Source organism: Anomalospiza imberbis, chromosome 20 (genome assembly GCF_031753505.1).
Source record: "Anomalospiza imberbis isolate Cuckoo-Finch-1a 21T00152 chromosome 20, ASM3175350v1, whole genome shotgun sequence".
In the NCBI taxonomy this organism is placed as follows: Eukaryota; Metazoa; Chordata; class Aves; order Passeriformes; family Viduidae; genus Anomalospiza; species Anomalospiza imberbis.
In genome coordinates this window covers 8406945-8431413 of record NC_089700.1, presented here as the reverse complement: position 1 = coordinate 8431413, position 24469 = coordinate 8406945, and the positions used below count along the sequence as shown (strand labels likewise).

The 24469-nt window shown below is 43.0% G+C and overlaps 1 protein-coding gene and 1 long non-coding RNA gene across 2 annotated transcripts; one reads left to right on the top strand and one right to left on the bottom strand.

Annotated features, from left to right (window-relative positions):
* Positions 1 to 215: 215 nt before the first annotated feature.
* On the top strand, positions 216 to 7942 carry LOC137485868 (uncharacterized). The gene is made up of 2 exons (XR_011005479.1): positions 216 to 351; positions 7507 to 7942. It is a non-coding gene; the product is annotated as an uncharacterized lncRNA (long non-coding RNA).
* A 111-nt stretch (positions 7943 to 8053) lies between these two features.
* On the bottom strand, positions 8054 to 24446 carry RAD51C (RAD51 paralog C). The gene is made up of 9 exons (XM_068210625.1): positions 24252 to 24446; positions 23301 to 23559; positions 22889 to 23055; positions 21758 to 21891; positions 19261 to 19392; positions 17090 to 17156; positions 14395 to 14455; positions 11841 to 11901; positions 8054 to 8370 (listed from the first exon to the last, which is right to left on the bottom strand). Exons 1-9 carry the CDS (start codon positions 24367 to 24369, stop codon positions 8263 to 8265), a joined length of 1107 nt encoding a protein of 368 aa, XP_068066726.1. The 5' UTR covers positions 24370 to 24446; the 3' UTR covers positions 8054 to 8262.
* Between the last annotated feature and the right edge of the window lie 23 nt (positions 24447 to 24469).

Here is a 24469-nt window from a genome sequence, read left to right as displayed (position 1 = left end):
GGGAGCGGCAGCGGCGGCAGCCGCGCCGCTGTGATGAGTCATGCGAAGGCAGCCAGACGCGTAGGTTCCTCACAGGAACCCGGAGGAAACCTGAGCGCACATCGCTTGTTACCTAATCCCTGCCTCCTTCGGGGCTTCCCTGGAGCTTCCGCCGCCGGCGCCTCCGCGGCTGCCGGAGGGTGCGCGGGGCCGGGGCGGCAGCGGGGGGCGGCCCGGGGTCGCCCCGCCGTGAGGGGACGCCGCTGTCCCGCCGAGCCGCGGCCCCGGCCGGGGCCAGGAGCAGCCTCGGAGAGAGGGTTTGACATCGGAGAGTGTTTGCGTGAGGGGAACTGGCCATGAAAAAGGAAGAGGGTAGGTTTAGTTCAGGTGTTCGGGGGAATCCTTCGCTGTGAGGGTGGTGAGGCCCCGGCAGAGGTTGCCCAGAGAAGCTGTGGGTGCCCCGTCCCTGGAAGTGTCCAAGGCCAGACTGGATGGAGCTCTGAACATTCAGGTTCAGTGGAAAGTGTCCCTGCCCGTGGCAGGGGTTGGAATGGAAGATCTTTAAGCTCCCTTCCAACCCAAACCATTCCATGATCCTGTGATAAATTACATATTACACAACATCTACTCGTTCCATGTTCTGGCAAAGGAGAATTTGCAAGAAGCTGAAGATGTTTCACCAACTAAAACGATAACCTGTCAGTGGGAGACAAACTGTAGTGAATATTCTCTTGCTGTCTAATAAATGTCTTTCATTTGTGAAAGGCATTTTGGCTTGTTTTATTAATTGCTGCTGGAAAGCTATTTTCAGAGCTATCAGGTCCATAAATACAATTAATGAACAGGTATAATTGCCACACATTTAAAATAGCTTGTACACATGGGATGGAAAAATATCCTTAATATGTGAGATATACCTTGAAAAATGGCCAAATCACGAGCCTCATATGCAAAAAGATCCTCAAATTTTTATGTATTGTAACAAGGACAGTATCTTGCTGAAACTTGTTGTTCTCTGCATTGTAGCAATTACCTCTGCATGTCAGGGTGCTCCTGTAAATCTGTCTTCTGTTTGGTGAATTATTTCAGAGCCAAACTACTTTTAGGATATTTCCGACAACTGCATTGACTGATCATATTGTGATCTTGTGAATATGTAAAAGCCCTGAGAGTTAGAAATGTGATTGTCACAGTTAGTCTTAATCTTTCACATCTGAAAGTGACAGAAAATCACACGGCTTGTCCTGGAAGGTTATGTCTAAGCAATATTTTTCTCTATGCCATTTCTTCCTTTTAAATTTAACGCTCATTTATTTAGCGAATGCCAGGTGGGTTTGCAGGGTAAGAAACATTGAAGGGTAAGAAACACTGCAGTTCTTTTTGAGCAGAGAGCTCCCAGTTGCAGCTGATGATGTCATTGCTGGATTTTGTTTTTCATTTTTTTTATGTTTGTGTGTTCTGCATCATCAGTGAGTCACAAGCCCCGGGAGGATGTATATCAATGCAAGTATCACAAAGCAGTTTTAACTTCATGATCAGTTGTTTTTCACTCAGAATCCAGAGGCAGTTGGAGTTTCTAAGAAACTATAATCCAGATAATCTTAATGTTATATGATCTGAATTATAAAAATTCCTATTATTACAATGTCTTAGGGAAGTCACAGCTAATTCAACAAGATTCAAGATCAGCTTCATGTTTTATGAAAAAAAGCAATTAAAACTATCTAAGAAGAGATTCAAAAGCATTTAGGCAACCTTTTCCTGTATTTTTTGTTAATTTTATATATATATTTTTTAGTTGTTTCAAACAGCACAGAAGAGTATCTGGGAGTAATACCTACTCAGTTTCATGCTGAAATGTTAAAGTTACCAGATGTCCTTGATTCATCTTGGCAGTCCCCATGTGCTTTTCATCATTTGTCTCGTGGCAGAAGACACTAATTAAAAAGAAATAGAGTAGAACTCCACACTCAGGACGCTTTGTCAACTTTTGGCACTACGGTCAAGCCAGGATTGTTTTGTTCTGATATTAAATAGAGAGCTGATGGCTCCAAGCCATGCTGGCATTTGTTTGTGAGAGGGAAAGGTGGAAAACCATTCCCATTAAGCTGGAACACGGAGCATACGGTGGCAGTGGGTGGTGTGGCTGAGCCAGGCAGGAGGCTCTGCTGGCCCTGCTCTCTGTGGGGCCACTGGGGTGGCCAACTCCCCCAGAAGGAGCCACCCTGCCCAGAAAAGGAAGCTCTGAGCACCCACTGATCCCTCAGAGCGTGTGCTCGGTGCTGTTACGAAATGTTTGGCGTGCTCAGGAGCTCTGGGAGCTAAATTTAGAGTGCCTGGCTGTGCTCTGGATATCACTGGGTGGATGGTTCCTATGGGATGAGGGGAGGTGGATGGAATAAACTCACAATTCCCAACATTCTGAGTCTGAGACCATTGGGAATCATACGGAGAATAAGGCTCGCACTTGATGTGAGAAGGAAACGCAGGTGTTTGTATCATTTTCAGCTTAATCACGTTGCTTTTTGTTTTAAAAGAGAACATTTTGCAGTATTGTTTTGGAAGAAATCTGTTTCATTTTAGCCTTAAAATGATGCCTTCCTCTTTCTCATTTGCTGTTGAGTAATAAGCAGGGTTTGAACAGGCCTCGGGGAGGTGACCTGAATTGTATGGAGGGCAAAAAGAAGTGCTTTTTATTTCTTTGTAACCTTTGGAAGTGACTCCTGTGGGCTGACAAACAGAAGACAAGTAGGGTCATGAAGAATACTTTGGCAATATTTAACATACCTGTGACACATGATCTGATATCATACAAATGAGTTTAATGACAAAAATCCAATGGTAAATGGATTGTTAGACAGGCTCCCTCTTCAAAGTAGGGCTTCTTTCTTTAAAAAGTAGAGCTTTTGCAGTAAACCTGAATTAATTTTAGCAGCTATATTCAGTTTTAATAATTCCAGTTGCTTAAGAATAAAGACAGTGGGAATTTGTAAGGAATAGAGCAAGAGAACTCTTGTTGACAGAGTCAACATCCATCACACTGCAGTTCATTTTCTTAGGTTCAGTCTGGTCAACTGCAGCTTTGAAAAGCTAAGTAACTTCTGTCACCACAGTTTTACTGGCTCCTTGACCATAATGAGGATTTTTTAGGGCGTTTCTAAACACCAAAGTAATGCAATCCCCTCTGACTGCCCCCCTGAACTGTCTTGGGGGACGGCCGAGGAGCAGAGCTTTAGAAGCCAGGAGAGAGAGGCTTAGTTTCCATGTGTTTATTTTCTGGGGAGAAGGAGGAAAAAGAGACCGAACAATGGTGGAGTGGGTTTTTATCTAGGTTCTGGGGGGTTGGGGCCATCTGGCCTCTGGCCAACAGGTTCCCTCTAGGGTTTAAGGGTCATTCTAATGTTCCTATCTGTGGGGTCTGCTGCAGGGTGATATCATTCCTTAAAGAACTGCAGCACCAAAGTAATTTTCTCTTTTTCTTTCTCTTATTATTTTTTTTTTTAAGTTTTTGAGGTCAAGTCAGCTTTTTCAGATTAATAGTCAAAGATTATTCTGAAATATCCCCATCCATTGCAAAACATGGGATTTCAGGCCTGAATCCCACTTCCAGCTGTCATGGAAATTTCCAGTCCCATCCCAAAGGAAAATTCCATTTTCAGCCTTCCATTCAGACCCCTGTTTTGGAAAGGGTGTGCTTTGAATTAGTGTCTCTCTCAAATCCCATTGATGCAGTTCATTCTAACTTTTTCAACAGCCTCAAACCCTATGATTTAACCACAGATACTTGTGTTAATTTCACAAATTAATGAACGAATGGCTTTTAAAGAGCTAGATTTATGTCACGTAACACATTTACTATCAAAAGTGTAGTAAGGAGTAAGTTTATCTAGTAAAAAAAAAAAAAACTGTTACAATCTCTTATTGACACGCTGCACTTTATAGACATTATTTTCTTGCTAAGGAGACAACTTGTTCTTTAGCCCAAAACATTTTAATTTAGTAACATATATGATACAAAAAGAATTACTAAGTGAGTGTGGTTGTAACTGTGTTGCTAAAATTGCAGCAGTTCACACTAAATAAATTAAGAGTATTAGAGGGATATGTGTCAGAAATTTAAACCTCCAAAATAATGGAAGTATAATACTGAGCAAGTATTCAAACAGCATATTCATGGCCTTTGAGAAAAACTTCCAGACCCAATTAAAACCATTTGCTAAGGTCTGTAGAGTTTCTTTTTTACTTTACAATATATGTTATAAAATATTTTAAATATTCCCTCTTCTCATTGCTTGAAACTGAAACGTGATTTTGTTTTTGGTATCCCAATGTGTCTTTGGCTCCATTTCAATAAATGGCAAGTAATTATTGTAAAAATGAGTAGTATTAGCTATAATTCTTGAAGTCTGACTTAGTAAAATACAGACTATTCAATGCATTATTTTGGCACATAATCTAACATTTTTACTGCTTGTGTGATGATGGAACTATTGGTTTTAATGCCATTTATTATTTCAATAGATAGAGTTCAAACTGTGTAGAGCTTAGGCTCTCTAATAGATAGAAAGTGGATATTGTAGGAATATTTCTTGCTTGTGGGAAGCAAGACAGGAGCTGACAGTTTAACAGTGGGTGCATTTGTGGGTGAAATTCAGTACTGGGAAAGGGGCCAGTTCCCGGTGATTTCATTCTTCAGGAGAGAACATTAATGCAGGCATCTTGCTGCAGCCAAGGGAAGCCAGCTCCCCTGACCCTAATCATCCCAAATGAGTGCATGGCCAGCAGCCACGAGACACCGAGTGCCCAGCCTGGGGAGCAGCAGAGGGAAGCCCGGAGCAGGGAGCAGCTGGCACCGGTTCCTGGAGCCGAGGGGCTGCGGAGGAGGAAGGCTGGCCAGGCTGCTCCCGGCCACTGCCAGCGCCACATTCCCCTGCAGCCAGGCTCCCTGCGGAGCTCTTAGCACGGCCCTGCTGCTTTGGGAACACAGGCTGACCCCCTGCTTCTCATCCTTTTAAAAAACTGTTATTTCCCTTCTCTAACAGTTGTGTTACTGCCATGTCAGCGCTCTGTTTATTCCATTTCTCTCAAGGATAAGAAAGCATCAAACCATACTTCTAAACGTATCACATTTATTTCATGTAGAAATATCATGTGTTAAAACAGTACAACACATCCTAATGTGCCTTCCTAAAGAATTATTATCCTGAGCATGGTAAAGACAGTCTCTTTGTAGAAGCTGGAGCTCAATGACTTGCCCTTCCAACTTCTCTATCTCCTTTTGTTCAGGACAAGGGTGGAGTTCAAAAAGCAGGCAGTAAGGACTTCACCTTTGTTGTTAATCCATTAAATACCCGAGAATAAATATGATCCTAAATTTAGTCCCCTTGTAAAATAACTAAAGGATCAGTAACTGAAACTGAACAGGAAAATGGTTGCTATAATTTAAACATACTTTTCTCAGCTCTGTATTCCGCTCAGGTTAGCAGCCAAATCTCCTTTCCACACGAGTCAATCACTTTGTGACTGACTTCAAGAGGAGACTGATTTCCTACCTTGAACCTTGGCTACACCTTTGTACCTCCAGTTAAGCTATTTCTTCTCCATGTTTTCTTCAATTTACTCTACTTAGAGGCTTGCTGGTTCCTCAGTATTTCATAATGGAAAAAGTGCAGAACACATCAAAACAGGAACAAATAAATTGTTATTTTCCCTGTCCAAACTAAAGAGTTTCAAAGCAGGACTCAGGGCTTGAGAATTCTCCTGTGACCGCAGTGTTTGCCTGTTGCCAAGGCCGGTGGTAGGATCTGGATTCTTCTTGTGGTGACAAAATAAGTTCCTCCACCACAAGTAAATGTCGTCCCCACAAAATGGAATAATTTCAAACTCAGCATGACAGCATGAAAGCCCTTGGCTTTCAGCAAACTGGGATTTAAGCAGCAAATCAAACAACCCACTTTCTTTTTGATGCAGTGCCATGAGGTTGGCTACTTAGAATCTCACTTTTTGTGCAGTAATAAAATTCTCTTCTGCCCCTCGCTGTTGGGCACTGATGCTGTGACATGCATGAGAATTCCAGGCACATATGGGAAAAAATCAGCTTGCCATGGAAGATTTACTGGTGAGGCAACGGTCAAATTTTCTCATTCTCTGCAATTCTGAGCCTGGAACAGCTTCCTTGTCTCCAGCAGATGAGAACGAAATCTGGCTCATTTAATCTAATTTTGTCTCCGCCAACAGATCCTTCTCTCAGTTCTGGTCTGCAGAGCTGATTTTTATAATAGCTTCAATAGGAAAAAAAAGAGTGAAAAAAGAAAAAATCTCAGCATAGAGAGCCTCCAATGTTTCCTCTGGACATTTTGTAACTCCCAGTGTTAACCAGTAACTGTGCATCTTTTTTATTTGAATAATGATGCCCATAACACTGGAAGCTCTAACATTTACTCGGCCAAGACCATTTATCTTGTTATAACAGGATCAGCATCTCAGCTGGGGCTTCTGGATTTCTGGATGCTACTCTACTATAAACAAAATTAAAACCACCAGTCAGCTGAAATTAATAGTATACGGGAGCCACACTGTTACTCTGCTCACACACGGAAGGACGTGTGGAGGGTGTTAAATCCCAGCACAATGCACTGAGAGAAATGGATTTTTCCATAATTACCGAAGCCCTTAGATAGCAGCTATCACCAGGAACCAGGAGAGCTCCTGAAAATATTGCTCCAACACTCCTAATGGATGGTTTTCCTCGTGCCTACGTAGGCAAGAGCCCCGGTGCCTGCTCCCCCCTCCTCCTGCACTGCAATACGTAGGAAGGCTTTATTCCCAAACGGGAGCGTTTGCTTGCTGACATCACATGCGCTAGGATCCCTTTGTTTGCCTGTGTCTCCTGCATTGAAATGTTTGTCTGAGTCACAGATCCCGCTGCCTCCCTTCCCCTATGTCATGCTGCTTGCTTCAGAGCTTCTCCCTGACTCACAGTTTTTAAATTTTGACACAGCCCAGTTTGCTTCATGGCAACTCAATATTTTTCCCTTTAATATTTTATTATGTAATTTTTATCTAAACCCTATAATGATGCAAAAACCACTGCCTTTTTTTTCCTTTTTTTTTTTTTGCAGCCTTTTTTGAATAGAGAGATTTTATGACTCAGATTCAGCACTGAATTTCATTTCAAGGGAAAGTCAGTTTAGTGTATACTAAATAAAAAATTTAAGATAGTGACTCCCACAACTTGAATTCTCCATTTAGCTGCTGGCTGAGTTTTCTCAGCTCTAACGTTACCGAGTGCTCTGCCAAAAGGGGTCATCTCTGTGCATGTGTACAAACACTTCTCATAATTGAAGTAATTACTATTTTGCAGTGCAGCACCTTTCTTCTCCTCTAATAATCTCCTTGATTTGTTTTCTCTTAATAAAAAGAGGACAAAAAGCTACTAGGCTTTCAGTATACATTCATTCTCTGGGTTTAGACTCTGGAGCTGCTTATATTGTTGGTGCCTAAGTCTGGGTTTCCCCTTTATTGCAGACATGAACAAAAGAGATCCTGATTACAGCAAGAAATGAAATGAAGAACGTGGAAGTCATGGCTGTGCAGCAGTTTGGTTCAAGCCTGAGCCATGGTAAAATATTCCCACTCACTGAGACAGGAACATCAAATTATTGTGCTGGATTAAATCCTTTGTCCTTCAGATCCAGCCTTTCATCTCTGTTGTTGCCACTACAGGATACAGGAGAAGTTCAAAGCAGAGCTTTGATTGTCCTTGACCAAGGACTTTGTGGCAGGTGAGGGCTAAAGCCCCACTCTGGTGTAGCACTGAAAGCTGCATTTCACAGCCTGTGTCCTGCTCTGAGCCTGTGGTGAGCACAGTGCTGCATCCAACCTCCTTAAAATTCAGGTACACACAAAGCCACATGACTGATCCACATGCCTGTCATTGAATGTGCTGTGCTAGAGGCTCTCATTTCATTGTCTTTTTACCCAGTGTGAAAAGATGGAGTTGTAGCCCTCACATTCACCTCCTCCTCCAAAAAACACCCAAACAAAAAAGCCCCAACCCCAAAGCTGAAGCTGCTTCTTATAGAAAACATAGATTTTTATTATAAAAGTACAATTATACCATATACAAAGGATTTTTACGCCACAGAAATTTGCACATTGCAGTCTTAATGTCAAAATAAAGTCCAGAGCAAGAACTGAAGTTGAGAGTCTCTCAGGCTGCCTTTGGCTGCACGTTCACTCTGCCACTGCTCTCCTGCAGGTTTTTAACATCCCACTTTGGAATCACTGTTGCTTCCCCTCCTCTGTCCGTGGCCGTTTCCGAGGGTTCAGCTCAGTCCCTTCGGTGCTGGGAGTGACAGCTGGAGGCTGCACATCTCGGAAGCCATGGGACTGGAAGATGAAAGGAAAATCATGTGCTAAGGCTTGTAGGGAGAGAAAGCATGAGTAACCAGTTCCCAGAAGATCAGAATGAAAGATCATGCTGCCATTTATTCAGGATGAGCAGCCACTGAATGTTTATAGACCAGGTTAAGCTCAGCACTGCAAACTTTACAACACATGTGCCAACTCATGTCTGCTCATTTTGTTTTTTAAAGATATTTTATTTTCACCAACCAGGCTATCACTTTCATTTTACTGTTTATCACCCCTATGGCTATGAAAAACTGCTTCTCTGTGAATTAACTTATGTCGTCTATTTAAATAAATCAAAAGACAAATCCATCAGCTCCCACAGAAGCAAGGAGATGACTGGATTAATTGCCTCAGTCATTTTCAGAAACAAAACTGTGAATTTCTACAACCTAGGATATTTTCGTTCCATGTACCTACTTAATGAACTGAAAACATCAATGAGACATTGTAAAAGAACAGCAGAGCTGAATCTGTCTCTAGACTGCAAAGACTGTTCCAGCATAGTAATTTATGGGACACAATGGGATGAAAACCTTTGACTGCCAAAAACTAAATGTAGAAGTGAAAACTACATGCTGCTACTCAGGAGAGTGCTTGAAGTGATCTATCTGGCCTAGTACCACTCATATTTTCTGTTACTGTAGCTCACAATTTAATTTTTAACCATTTTAAAATATGAAAGATCTTGAAGTCAGTTAAACATGTTATGGATGCAGATGGAGATGATGAGATGTTGTGTGAAGCCTGCAAGTCTCTGAATTCCCATCTCCAGACAAATGCTGTGCAGAGAGCACTGCTGACAGCTCAGTGAAGACTTTCAGCGCAGACTTAGCAAGGAAAAGGCATTAATCAGAATACAAAATTGCTCTGCTGATCCAAAATGCTCAGGGAGAGACAATGTGGGGACGAGAGCATTTCAGGAACGCTGACATTTTGGGTTGGTGCAGTGTGAGGAAAGCAGGCAGAATTACCATCAGAGGTGACTCTTCCCAAATGCCAGTGTGTCCCACACCAAGATCAATCCCAAATCCCAGCAAAATGTCTTGTTTAAGTCTCCCATCCCTGTATTTCTATTTCTGAATGCCTCACCTCACCCAACCTGGGCTTTTTAAAGGAACAAACAGCATGAGCTGCTACAAGGGCAGGATCTGTGCAGCCCCTCTGCTATTTATAAGCAACTCAAGTGTTATTCTAAAGAGCATAATGGGGAATCTTCAAGTTTAATGTTTCACTACATCTAATCTCTGCCATTTCCCTAAGGCACAAAGGTGGATCTGTAGCCAAGTATCCACTTAATTCAGAATGCTGACTCCCAGTGAAAGCATTCCAAGGGTTAGAAGGGTCAGAACATTAAGCAGGCTGCCCAGGATGGATGTTTTGCACTTGGCTACAGGCAGGCACCTTGAAAATACAAGAATTTTGTGTATATTTGTGAGGTTTGGTAGTGGCTTTCACATGGTGAGGATATGGCTGCTGGAACCAAGGACAAAGCTCAGTCTTTCATTTTGATTTGTTCCTTAATGTCCTCTGGATTTACACCCTCTGCAGCAAGACCGGCAAGGGTATTTGTGTTTATTACCTGAGCAGTGCTCCCACTGCTGGTCTGGCAGACCCTCCACAGATCAGGGAAGCACAATTCCTACCCAGAATTTAGATCCTGGGTCTCTGTCTTTCACTATGAAATAATCAGGTCACATTCCTGGGAAATTCAGGTGAATCAGCCGAGCTACTTACTGCCTTGTGCATAAATCAATTGCCATTTCTATACTCTGCATTTAAGAATGAATCCTTATCAGCCTGTGGAAGAAAGGATTTCATGGGAGAGGAGTTCCACAGCCCCCTCAGAGTGGTGACTGACTCCAGTGTGCTGGAAAGGACAGGGATTAAAAAAACCCAGAGCTCACTCATGAATTTACACATTTCATCAGCTCATGGGTACTGAGCAGCCACTTTGCCAGTGGTACCAATGCACATTTGCACATTGCTGAGTCCTAAGGAATTAGTATTTTTTTAATATCTTTTTTTTGTTGTTGTTGTTTGCTGGTTATACACAAATCTGACTTGGAAACACTGGACACATATTGACATCTTTCAGTTTAACTATGGAATGAGAAATGATAACAACAGACTGTTATCAGACCTGAATTTCATGAAAGAAATTGAGATAATATAATTTTTTACTAAAAGAAATCATCTGCTGAAGCAATTAATCAGGATTAAGGGGAAAAAAAACACCGGGAAAATCTTAAATTTTAACAAATCTTTGATTAGGATTCACTCTTGACTCTATTTCAAGATAGTGTACATTCACATAGCTGTTTTATGATGCTTATAAAACTGAAAGAAAAAGGCAATTAAACTGTCTGAGATAAAATCCATCTGTTTGTCAGCTGGAGAAAAAAGAACTCACATCACATGATCCCAACAACCTTGGCATGTAGTCCCACTTCCCCTTCCAGTCTTTATAAAAGTATATATTTGCAATATTTCTTCTGTCCAGGTGAATACATTCAGGAGTAGGGGGGAAAAAACCTGATTTCTGTTTGAAAGTTTGAGAATCTCATTTGATGGCAGCATTACAACCTGCAGAAAATGCTATGGCAACGCGTTTCCATGAGGACACGTAGCAAATAGTTATGGAATTGTACCTATGGATATGACATTTGAGGATGTAAGAATTGAGTGGTGCCGTCTTTTTAAACCTAAACACAGCTTAGACAGCATCTCTTCTCATTAATATGTATCTAAGCACTCCACAATAGGAAATAATCACAGGATTTAACTAGGGATGAATAAGGACTCCAGCCATAAGCTGGAAGCTCCGTCTATGATAGGGACAGAAGAGAAAAATCTGTGTATATTGGCTGGGTGTAGGGTCAGTGCAGGATAAACACAGCCTGGGTTATACCACACATAAAGCAGAGATGGGGAAATACCTATGGAACAAAGCACTGGAGAGGCCTCTGGAATATCAGGTTTAATTCTGGTCATCCTCATCCTAAAAAGATGAACTCAGCTGGAACAGATGCAAAAAGCCACCTGAGAAACCACACCCTACCTGACCAGGGAGAAAATGGTTCAGGTCTCCCAAAATGAAGCTCAGATTGTTCTTAGTTACTGCACTTAGGGCAAAAATTAACTCCAGGGGCAGATAAAATAAGCAGCACCAGCAGCAGAACAGATGGGGACAGGCTGCCTGAAAGTTTGATCTGGAAATCAAAAGTCTTTTAACTTTGAGTAGACAAAATGCTGGGTCACTTTTCTAAAGAGAAAAAGAGCAAATTACCCCTAAATCTGGAGCTATCCCAGTATTACTGCTTCCCTACAGAAGGCAGCTGAAAAGCAACACTAAGAAAGCAAAGACCATTCTGAGATTTGTCTGAAATTCCTTTCCAGCTGACAGTGTGCTCCCACCTGGGAATGCCCATCCCCACAGGAACACTCACTGTGATGTGATAGGCTATGGTGGACTCCTTCTGACTCGGTGATTTGTACAGCGTGGCCAACCTGGTAAAACAAACCCCAGGGAATTATGATGAATTAATACAGTAATAAAAACTCCAAATAGCACAGTGACCAGAACTAAGTTTTCCTATAGTACCAGTGGAATTCTTAGGGATGTATTTTCATATAGGTCATTCAAACTGTGGATTCCCATCCTTACATGACCTGTCAGCTCAAACACAATCTAGACCTACTAAAAAGAGTGAATGATTAATTAGCCTTGTTTCATCACAGTATTTGATGACATTTTTGGAACAATATTCATCATGAATTAATTCCAAATGTCACTTTCTTAAAATGCAAACAAAAAGGGTTTTGAGCACACCTCTTCCCTACTCCATTAATCACTTGTTCTTTGACCTCTCAAGGATGTGAGAGACCTTCAAGAATTCCAGTACTTCTAGGGAGGCTCCTTCCAGAGATTTCCCAAGCCTGCCAATGTAACCCAGAGGCTGGAGATGTTCTATTTCTAAGCCTGCCCTTGCCACTGACACACAGCACAACCTTGAGAAAATAGTTTCCCTTTTATTTCTCCTCTGACACTTCCCTGATTTGCTGCATTTAGACTCTAAGCAATACACCTTGATTTGTGTTCTACAGTAAATGCTTGCATAATATAGAGAGAAAATTGCACAGCAGCTCAAAAGGAAAGGGGTTTTCAACCCTTGTCAGGGCTGCACCATGCCCACCTCCCCAAAACTCACATAAACCAATCTAGAAAGTGTTCTGCTCTCTGTAGCAAGACACCCTGCCAAAAATCCTGTTAATTATTTTCGGGGGGTTTTTTCCTCCCTGAGGTGCCATTCTATTAGAGAGCACGTAATTACAGCCTGAGGAACGCTGCCACTTCATGTTAGCTACACAGGGAATTCCTCAGAACACTCAAATGCTGGGTTATACTTGACAAAATTGCCCAAATCTGGAGCTGCAGAAGCCAGGCTTTCACAAGAGCTCAGCTGGAGCCTCTGACTCAACAGGATCTTTCCTCCCAGCAAAGAGAACCCTTAGAATTAAGCTCTGACATTTTCAGGAGTAGAAAGAAAGGAGGAGACAGGTATCAGAGTTGGCCAAAGCACATATAAAAATAATTTAAAAAAGGCAAATGAATCCTCAAATGATCTTTGTGCCTCAATAACCTGATAGAAAAACAACAAAATCACAATGGATCAGCTGTAGGCAGCCTGTGCAAAAATAAGACAGCATTGAGCTATTTCTGCTTTTACAGTTGTATCCAGAATTGCTGTTTCTGCAGGCCCCACTCCATGTTAGCTGCAGATTTACATCAGTAAATAAGCCAGGTTTGTCTCTCCTTGGCTTGTTTTCTGGAACTTCTATCTGCAGCCTTCTTAGCTCTGTTGCAGAAGAAAAAAGTTCTTTTCATATATAAAATTAACTTTTGTTCACTCTGTAATCATTATGTTGATGCAACTTGTCCTAAAAAGACTGTTAACTAATCAGTGATGTTAATTTAATTCCAAATTAAACAGCCTGCTGTAATCATCCTGCATTGCCTTCAAACTTAGAATTTAAAAACAAAACTCCCCAAGAAAGTGTCACTGCATTTTTCTTTCAAATTCAACAAGCAAAACACTGCACAACAACATTCTAGCACCATTTTTGCTCACTGTTTGCACAAGATTAGGGAATTGCAGCACAGCTCCTTAATCTCAAGCTGCTGCATGCTGATATTACACATAGGACAAATTTAACTGACCAGGAAAGAGAAATGACCTTGCAATATAAAGAGGGGAAAAAAGAACCAGGAAACAGAGGAGGTCTCACTACAACAAACAGAATTTCACACTGTTTTTTGGAAAGTTCAACCCCTGAAGCTCCAGGTAAGCAGCCTGTCCTGAGGGTCACGGACTAGGTGGCTTTAAAGCCTTCTTTGGCATCTCTGGCTTTGGACTGACTGGGGATGAAAACAGTGAAGCAAAAAAAAAAATCCTCTCAAAGAAATTATAGTGGCTACAACCAACCATGGAGGAATGGGAGGTTCTTTATAATGAGACTGTTTTAATTGCACCTCTTTGGAGTGAGGCATAAAAATCACCTTGTAACCACCAGCTTAATACTTGCACTATAGCAAAAATTCACATTAAAATGAGAAGAGTTTTATTTAATAAACAAACAAACAAAAAAAACCCCAACAAAAAACAACCTATCTTGCAAAATGCAGATAGCAAAAGAAATTTTCTACTCAGCCACCAGATCCTAAATCCTTGTGTCTCAACAACTGCCATGAGGATGTTACACTTTTATAAACCGTGGCATCTTGTCAGGAAGAGCCCACCACAGTGGGGAGGAGGAGCCTGACAGTTCAGCCCACACTGTCCCAGCCTGAACGAGAAAATTCCTGAGCCTTGGGAACCTGGGATGTGGCACAGCAAGGCCAGGAGCCAAATTCAAACCCCTGCTTGGCCCCCATGGTCTGTTTGAGAGATTCTCCAGTGCCATATTTGTATTTATGTGGATTTTCCTCACATTTTCCCTCACCTCTGACTGTTGTCCCAGTGGAAGATTAAACGCACGGTGGCAGCGTGTCCCCAGCTTTCTCCTGAGGAACACAAAATGACAGATCATTATCTCTTACACTACCACCATCAGCAAGCTGAAATGAAATTCATCTTCAAAAACCTCCCATGATTAAAACAAAATATGCCTTTCTTGCAGTGATGCATCATATCTTTTTCATACTTGCAAGGATTTCACAACTAATAGACCTAAAAAAGGAATAACCTCTGTAGTCTGTGCGTTTTACAGAAATCTTGATGCAATACTTCCATATTTGTAGAAAAATTTCCTGGATGCCTAATAAAGGACAGGTACTAGACAGGTCTTGAAAACAGAAGCAGCTTGAAGAAGAGATTTGTCTAATTACTACTGAAGAAGTCTGGTGAGGAGGTCTAAATCCTACTTCAGAACTGTGATATTCTGTCTCTCAGGCATAATTATGAACAAACATCAGTCCCTTTGGGATGCCAGCTTTGGGAGAAAGTCAACCATTATTAAAGCATTAAGGGCCCCTGAAGCAGTCTTCTGCTTCTGACAGCAAAATGCAAAATAACACAACCAAAAGCAAGGAGCAGGGAGGTGTGGTGGAAAGAGAGAAGGAAGTTTAGATTTTTATCCTGCTCCAGGGGCTCAATCCCAATGTTTCAGCTCACACCTGACCACAAATCAATGTACAGACATCTTTACTGGGTGTTTTTTCCTCTGTTTATCCCTGTCAGCACTCCAAAGATGGATTGCATTTTAAACCAGTCAAGTCTCCCCTGTCCACCTGCTCTTTGCTGTCCACCCCTCCCTGGTCTCCCTCACATCCCCAGACCCTCGTGCCCCCTGTGCTCTTGTATTTATTAGAGCACAGAGAAGGAAAAAAAAAAGATCCTGCTGTAATGAAGACCTAGACCCTTTAGGCATCTTGCCAGACCTTGCTTCACTACATCTGAGTTGAGATTAAAGATTTTGGCTCTCAGAAATGGCTCTGAGGCAGAGATCAAAACACATTTTACAATGGCTACAAATTCCACACCAGCAGATTTCCAACTGCATTGAATGTGAGTGAAAAATGCTACTGTAAAATGAGATATTTCTGAGTTGAACTGCCTGTAGATTAATATTTGACCTCCTTTCTAAATATATTTAGTAGAAATGTCTAGGAACACCCAGCTTAGCTATCACTAGTGGGAAAGAAAGCTGTCCCCTTCATAAAGCTCCTGACTTAATACCTTGCAGCATCTGTGCTTTTTTATCTTTTTTTTTTTTTTTCTCATAATTAAGATCTTCCCTTCTGCTCAGGAGCTGAATAAGAGTTTAGAGATTAATGCTTTCATGAAAAAGCTGTTTCTCAGGCTTACCAATCAAACCCAATTTAGTGATTTTACTTGGGGGTTTGCTGCTGACCCCTCCCTCAACAGTTCCTTTGGCTACACCAAACCATGGAGGAATGGGAGGTTCTTTAGCCTTTATGATGAGACTTTTGAAACACCATCTCTTCAGAGCAGGGCATCAAAACCAATTGGTTAAATATTTTCCCAACTGGTACCAAGTTGCATTTTTGGAAGAGTTCACACTGCTCAGTTTAACAATACTGTGGTCACACATGCTGGGGAGAGTCACAGTCAGCTCCACAGGAGGTCATGTCAAATTAATTCTTTGTGAAAGAAAATATGCACAAGGCAAGGCAGGATATCTGGGAATTATAAACTCCCCTGAATGTCTTCACATTCTTTACTGTCCCCATGACTCAATAAACACAACAGCTCCCAAACAATGCTGGCCAGTGAAAAAAGACAGACTCTATTAGCTTTAATTGAGTTTGTAGCCAGAAAGGCTGCCAAAAATAATCCATCAGAGAGCAAGAGGCAAAACTGACAAAAGGGGTCAGATCCTGGGAGCTGTGTCTGCCTGCACAGCTCCAAATTCCACGTTCTTCACATTCCTGCAGGAGATGGGCTGTGTTTGCTCATTTTACCCTCTATCTCTGCCAAATGGTTTGGTGCTTGTACAGACTCTGGGAACATCTTTGCCTTTGTGCTGTCCCCTACCCTCCCCTCTCCAGAGCAAAAGAATCATTACTTAGCTCACAGAAACTGAAGAATTTGTGCCCTTTAAGTGAATCATAAAATAATGCAATGCTATAGCTGGAAATAAGATTTAAATGCTGAACTTTTCCTTAATTTGCAGAAATCTCCACTTCAGAACTGTTTTATTTTCCCCTGTGACTGCAGCAGAGAGGTGTGGATGAGGTATCTGCTCATTACAGGGCAAAATGGAGCAGCCTGCAAAAAAAATCTTTAACCTCAGGCTGAGGGCAGGCTGTGCCTGAGGATCCCCCACAGAACTTCCTTCTACATCATAACTGCAGAGAATTCCAGTGATACAGCAAATATGAAATGCCTTTGCAAATAATTAATGGGACATGTTCAAGGGTAATGGGAAAATAAACAATTGAAACTGTTTGGGAGAGGCAGTGAATGGTTCTCAGGGAATTTAGGAAATTGCAGCTTAGTTTGGGGTATGCAACCATTAAGCTAGGTTCTTTTTTGAGTGATTTAACCTTCTCCTCACCACATCCCTGCTAGAGGTTTACAGCTCCCAGGTACATTTTTGGATGATTTCTCTTTGTACGTAAAGCCAAAGGAAAGGAACTCATGCATCAATTTTCAACTCAAAGCTCAACACTTACCTAAAGCAGGTACCAATGTGGACTGGCTTTGTCCAATTCTTGTTGTCATTTGGTTTGTCAGAACTACCTGAAAGAGGAAACAGAAGCAAAAAAATAAAATCTCCTGGAAATCAGCTTACTGGTGGGAGGGAAGAGAGGCAATTTTCAAAAAAGCTTTTACTGATGAAGCAGTTACTCAGGCAAAACTCTTGGCAACAGTAATGAAGAGAAACTTCATTCCTTAATGAAGTAAGGGTGCCTCATCTTTTCAGAACAAATTAAGAGTATCCCGCAAAATGTATTTTTGGTTTGAATAGGAGATTTCTTTCATTCAGGACTTTAAAGAAATCTCAATTTCTCCCTCCCCAAGGGAGACAAGCTCCACACAACTTATTTATCACAACATTTGTCCTAAATGTTCTTTGGATCTATGTTTAGCTGCAGCTGACTTGCACTGGCCCTCCATGAGGAGCCAGCTCTCAGTCCCTGAGGTAAATGAACTTGGTGATCCTGCTCACCATGTGCATTAACCTGGTGGTTAACTGAATTTCTGTGCCTTGTAGTCTAAAAATGCACAAGTGGGTACAACACAAAGCAGAATGGAAGTGAACAGACAGAGCGGGGGAGTGTTTTCACAGCCCCAATCACTTGTGGGAGGCTCACAGACAGTCTAGGTTAGATCCCTGGCAGAAGTGGGGGTGGGTGAGACAGAGAAGAGCCAGGAATATTAATGACAAAGTTCATTAAAAATGAGAAATTGTACCCATCTAAGACCCTAGAGAGTTCCATTATTTGACATGCTCAGAGGATTCTTGTTGGAGTACTTCAGAAAAGTGTGTGAGAACAAAGAGTTCCACTGAGCACACCCTAAAACACTCACACAGCTGAGAGGCCAGCAAAGATATTGCACATTTTAGAGAAGTAACTCATCACAAGTGCATGGTAACAGCCTCAAATAGCCTCCTCACCTCCCTGCTGGAGAAGGGCTGGGCATCCTCACTCTGAGTCCAGCTTTAGGATCTGACTTCCTACCATATTAGAGCATCCAGAGCTGCCTGACAAGCAATCCCTGGCATGCAGGCTGGATTTAGCCTGCTCACAACTCAGACACCACTAACAAGAGGGCCAATCCAAGCAAAACCATTCCTGAAGCTCTGACCCCTTTAGCAAGAGTTTATTTAGCAACTTTGTACTAAACTGCTGCCTGGTTCAGAAGAAATGATTTATATATTTTATCCTTCACCAAAGAAAAACACTGTCCAATGACAGCAGCTGCTGTTCAAGGTCACCAGGTACCAAACTGTGGGGGAAAGCACTCATGAAACCTGAGGCTGTGCAGATCTTGGAACATCATCTCCCCGATGCCCAGAGCAGCAGGAAGGAGCTCCACAGCTCAAGTCAGGACACTTCGGGAATGCTGGGCTCTTCCCTTCCCACAGCTCCCAGAGGAAGCACAAGAAGAGTTTTATTTTTAACAGCTCGGAACAAAAGCCAGCTGCACCAGAGAGTTGTGGGTGACAAGGTCACAAGTCACCTGGACACTGTTAGAGACACAAGCACCATTTTGAGGGCTGAGGAAGCTCCAATTCCTGAACAATGCTTCTCTGAGCTGTCAGAGACCTCCAAAACAACTTCTGGAACAGCTGCAGCCTCCCAGTGCCATCTGCTGGCTGCGGGTCTGCCGCCTCCAGACCGTCAGTGACGTAGAAACAATGCCCAGGAAGGAGGCTCGGGGTTTCCATGGATGCCAGAAGAGAAGGCCAATCCAACAGATAAAGTGGTTTTCCTCCCTAGGAATGCTAATGTTTATTTTTAAACAGAGAGTGGAAAGTTGTGTTGGAACTGCTGAATGCTCCCAGGTATTTTTGTAGGTAAAGTCAGCAGAGGAGCATTCCTTGGCCAACCAAATCATTGGAGATGATGGCAAACAGCATTAGAAATGCCATGCTACCACTTAATTAAGATCCACAGGAGGCTACTGATAAAAATTTTACTTAATTTTGCAAGTCAAGGAATTTCCCACCTTTTAGGTGTTTTGCCTTTGTGATCCCTCTATATTCACCAACTAAACTAGCAAGAGTGAATGCAGAGAGCATTACTGCAATTTTATTTTGCTATTTAGAGACACATTTCCTTAATTCTTTGTAAAAAGAAATAGCATCTTTTGGGATTGAAGCCTGCCCTGGACTTACAGCTGATCTGTGGTCGTTGGCTATGATGATGAGCTGCTGGGCCAGCCCGTTCAGCAGCCTCGTGCGCAGCGACAGGTCCTCAAAGTCGTGGCGGAAGGGAAAGGCAATTCCATCAATCACCACCAGCCGGACCTAGAGGCAGGAGAAAAGATAAAAGACTGCCATTATATCCTATAAAAAATGACAAAAAGCAGCAAGACCTGTTTTTAAGTGCACTGGAATGTTTTATTTCATCCTTAGGTGAACATAACTGGCAAAGCTGGACTTAAAGCCTTGCAGAGGAGAAGCTGGAGAAAATAATCATTAAACAGCAGAACTGTACTTCCGTCAACTCTCCACAAACAACAATTAATTCAACTTCTTCCTCAGAAATTAAATCCAAATCAGAATCAGAATTCAGGCTCTCTGGAGCCACTGCTGAGATAACTCAGCTGTTATCAGTGATCTGTCTTGGAAACAGGGAGTTTAACAGATGCCTAAAGATATTCCAGGCACACTGCACTGGAGCTGAGGATCTATCTTGCCTCAAGATGTTTGCTTTGCTGAATTATTTCTTTTGTAGCAATCATTAGCTGAAGTCAGAGCACGCTGCAGCTGCTGGCTCATCACCCTCAAGACACTGTATAAACATTAGTCTGGGATTTTGACTTATTCTAACTCCATTTCTTGTGGCTGTTTTGATGACCCAAGTCTGAAATACAGGAGGGAGATGAATGGTCTAACAGTGCCTGCATATTCAGATGCCACTCAAATCCTTGGTGTCTACAAGTTTCCTGCATTACTGCACAAGATAACAAAGTGGAAACGACACAAAAATCCCGATTTTCTGTATTACTGATTTAACTAATTACTGGGAAGCCTCTTTATGACTGGAACATACAAGCCTGCACAGACATCACTGTGAAATGGTCCTGGGCCTCCAACTGAAAAAAAATCCTTAATTTGCAAATGAAGATTAAATAGTTGGGATTAAAAGAAGACATTAATTGTATTCTCATTTTCCCTCCTTCCTACCAATTCTTTTCCACGAGTCTGTACATTTTCCTCACATATCATTTCTTTAAGAACAATGAGTTTAAGAGCATAAACATGACTCATGCTAGACAGGAATGTATACATCGTTATATAACTTGGCTATCACAAATATGTCCAGGCAGGATGCAATTTAGTTAAATTTCTCCCAGAGAGCAGACAGGAAAACTTAAAGTATTTAAAGTGTAAAGAGAGCTTGGTAACACCTGCCTTGTCCATGCCAGCTTGGCTCTAGTAGACCTTAAAGAATTAGGTTTTTCACCACAATAATATTTTCTAACAGTCTTTCTCATGTTATTAACAAGATCTCAAATGGCACATTTGGACCTCTAACTCTACATCTTTCTTATCTCTAAACCTCTACAACTTTTTCTCTCTCCTAAAAACCCTGAAATCTGGAGGCTTCCTGTGGTCCCAGACTGGGCTCCAGAGGGATCAGACTAATTTTAATGAGAGCTGGACTGCAATGAGCAATCTGTCAAGTCACTTCTAGCCTGTCCAAGGAATCAGCAGAAGGTCTTGTGGTTCTCCTGCAACCTTCAGCACTTCAGGCTGCAGGCCAAGCCCAGATAATCAGCACAGATGGTTCCAGGGAGCTGCAGCCCAGTGGAACTGTGCTAATGAAGCCATGTACTTTCCACAAGAGCAAACACAACAGGGCACCATTAGTACCTGGCAGGGAAAGGGAAATACCAGACTACACCAAGCACAAGTGAGGCTCCCATCTGTGTTTTCCAGAACATGACAGCTCCCATAAATGAAAAATTTTGGAATATATGCAAAAGACATTCTAATCCAACACTGATTTGTGCTCTGATAGAACAAGGCACAGTCATGTTTCCCAGATCCTGACAGGGAGTGATCTGCAGTGCAGAACCCAGAAATCTGGAGGGGAGGTGGTGAAAATCTGCCTTACAATAGCATCCCTCTAAGACATTAGGTACTAAGAAACTTTCTGGCTGCAGTCCACCCAAAAGTCAAGCTACAGGCTCTGGTTGCTTGTAGCAACAAGATGCACTGAAAAGGAGAGTCACTTGGATGGTGCAGGATATTTCTTGTCCTCAGTGTTCTTTTAGGGCAAAAAAGTGGCACCAAGGCTTTCTGATGGCACCCTCATGGTCACCACACACCCCCCCGGCTGTGAGGCTCTTGTGTGGAGCAGTTCTGTGCTGATTCACAGCTCAGTGCTCACAGAAATGGAACATGTGGCAGCACAGACCCAGTGTCCTCAACTCAGAGTGGAAATTCAGGAGGATGGCAAAAGCAAATTACTCTTGAGAGTAACTGGGATGGGAACGAAAAGGCAAACAAGCAGAAGGCTTTACATTTGTACTCTGCTATCAGCCAATGTTTTACTGCCAAGCTGACGAGGTACCAAGGTGTTTACTCCTGTTACTACAGCAGACAAAAACTCTTCAGCGTGAAGATGGGTGACACCTCCTGACAAGCCTGCAACAAGCCTTACCTTGGAATGCTCTGACAGGAATTCTGGCAGGAGGTAGACCTGGGCCAGCAGCTCTGTGTAGTCACGACAACGGAAGTAATAGATGTGAGAGAGGATATTTTCCAGAGAGAAAGTCTCCAAAGCTTTCCGATGATCTGAGAACAAAACAAACAGATGAGTAAATGAGTCAGAAGTCTGTACGAGCATATTGTTACTTTCATCATCCCACCAAACCCTGCCCTCCACACATAGCAACAGCAAAGCCCCCAGAAACAGAACAGGCAAGGTAAGGACCGTGGAAACATATTTTCCATCTGGCTTGAAAGTCAGGAAGGTGGTGAGCAGATGCTATCCCAGCATTTGCACACAGACACACTGGAGCCTCCAAGGGAGGCCTCCCAACAATGAAAAATTTATTTCTGAAGCAAAAACTTCTCCAGTAAATCATTTTCAAGCCAGAACGCCACCAAAGGACATCAGGGACTATTATTCATCCCTTGTTTAATATACAGGCAGTAACTCATTTAATACAGTGTATTTTTACTGCAGTTCAAACAGAAGTTTGGTACATAAATTCTCCATGAGTAACACAAAAATTGTGTCCTTATCCCTAAGAGACTGATGACTTAGAGAATAAAACTCTTATTAAAAGCAGCCTGGCTATATCGACTTTATGGAGGAGCTGAATTCCAGCTATGCTTTTACTCTATGGGCCTTCAGCAGCAACATTGCCTCATAAAATTCTGCTGTTCCTCTTTTCTTTCCCTACCTGTTCCTGTGTTTTGAAACAAAACACTCAGTTTTGCTCAATAGGTGCAAATATGATCAATAAAGTGCTGCAAATATGATCATTAAGGTGCTGAAAAATTGGAAGGAAAAGAGGAAAGGAGGAAGGTCAGACACCAAACCCCCACATGCCACCTAAAACCCCCAAGATCAAAACATTCACAAAATCACCATGTAGAAAAATAATTATTTTTGAAGTAGCCCAGCTCAGTCTGCTCCAGACACAGATGTAGTTCAGGGTTTGATACACAGAGGTGGAAATAAAAAGCTGTCAGCAAACACTCCAAAAGTAACACTGCAGCCTACGAGACACTTGTTTCACTCCATCCTTGCCTCCTCCAGAAAAAAAATGACTTGGCAACGCACCCTCTTCTTGCTGAGCCTCAGCAATAAGGCGGCAGTGCTGCACACACGCAGCTGCAATGTCCACCACTCTGTCCACCATAAAACTTCCCTCAGTGTCAATGAACACAGCTTCTCCAGCAACACCCCCAAAGCACTCCGGGATCTGGACATCCACTGCCAGCTGCATGCTGCCATGGGAAACAGAAACAGAGATCAATATTTGCATCCCAGAGCTGCCCCTGCTCACTCCTGCAGTGATTTTCCTGCCGAGGAATACACGGGACAGGGAGCAGTACAACCATTATTATATTTATAATGCTAGAGAAGAATCAGACATTGCAGTCACGACAACAAGAAAAGTGGACTCATTTCATAGCTGAGTTAAACAAAAAGGGATTCTTGGTTGCACACAAGCCATGGGACAATGAAATACCAGAGCTGTGTTTTGCCAACACCGGGTGCTCCGCAGATCTCGGTGATTTTTGTCAGCTGCACTCCACCTCCCAGGATGTTGTCCAGTGCTGAACAGAAGGTGATGATGAAGCCCTGGGTTTGCTCTTCTTCCAGAAGCTCCAGGGCTGTGCACTTCCTGGTGGTACCTGATCCCCCATCTGTCCTTGCTGCGTGCCCGTGACATTCCTGCCTCACCACCTGCAGCGCTTCCAGTGCCTCTTCCCTGGAGATTCCAATTTCTAGAGAAGCCAAAAGCACAAAACACCACCTTTATTTTATAAGCAGTGACTGATTCCGCAGCATGACACAAAACACTCCATATTCACCCTCTCAGGACAACATGCACACAGCCCTGGCACTAACGATGTGATTTTCAAACTGTTATTGTCATAGATAATAAAACTATTGACAATCAAATTCCCAGACTGGTTTAGGTTCGAAAGGGCTGTAAAGACAGCCCAGTTCCACCCCTGCCATGGACAGGGACACATTCCACTAGCCCAGGATGCTCAAAGCTTCATCCAGCCTGGCCTTGGTCACTTCCACGGATCCAGGAGCAGCCACAGCTTCTCTGGGCACCCTGGGCCAGGGCCTCACCACCCTCACAGGAAGGAATCACTACACATATTCCTTGCAAAAGGCAAATTTCTAACTTCAAATAGGCTTATTTTTCTTAAATCGCCTAGTAAAAAGAAGAGGGAAGCTGGGGAATGAGGAGGGATGAGCCTAACAGAATCCCTTCGTTTTCCTGCATCCCATTTACATCCATCAGTGTCAGCTGATCTTTTACCAGAATCGCCTGGTTGTTTTTATTATTCACTCTGCCCATTTCCCGGAAGCCTCACTGGGGCGTCCCAGGGGCCGGGGCGGGCAAGGGAGAGGGGCCCGGAAGATCCCGGGGAGGCCCCGCGGGGCCGAAAGCCGCCGGTACCTTTGCTCAGGCCGCAGGGCCCGGTGTCCAGCAGCTCCTGCGCCGTCTGGAAGCCGGCGGCGGCGAGGCGTGCGCGCAGGGCGGGGGCCAGCGGCAGCGTGCCCACCTCCCGCTGCATGGAGGCACCGGGACGCAGCGGATGGCTCCGGTCACGCTCCGGTCACGCTCCGGACACGTCTCGGACACGCTCCGGTCACGCTCCGGTCACGTCTCGGACG

Coding starts and splice junctions, on each gene's coding strand:
- RAD51C (XM_068210625.1), bottom strand. CDS start 24,369: ATGCAGCGGGAGGTGGGCACGCTGCCGCTGGCCCCCGCCCTGCGCGCA. Junction 23,056..23,300: donor GTTGGCAAAACACAGCTCTG/GTATTTCATTGT, acceptor TTCCCATGGCAG/CATGCAGCTGGCAGTGGATG. Junction 14,456..17,089: donor CACATTGGTACCTGCTTTAG/GTAAGTGTTGAG, acceptor TGTGTTCCTCAG/GAGAAAGCTGGGGACACGCT.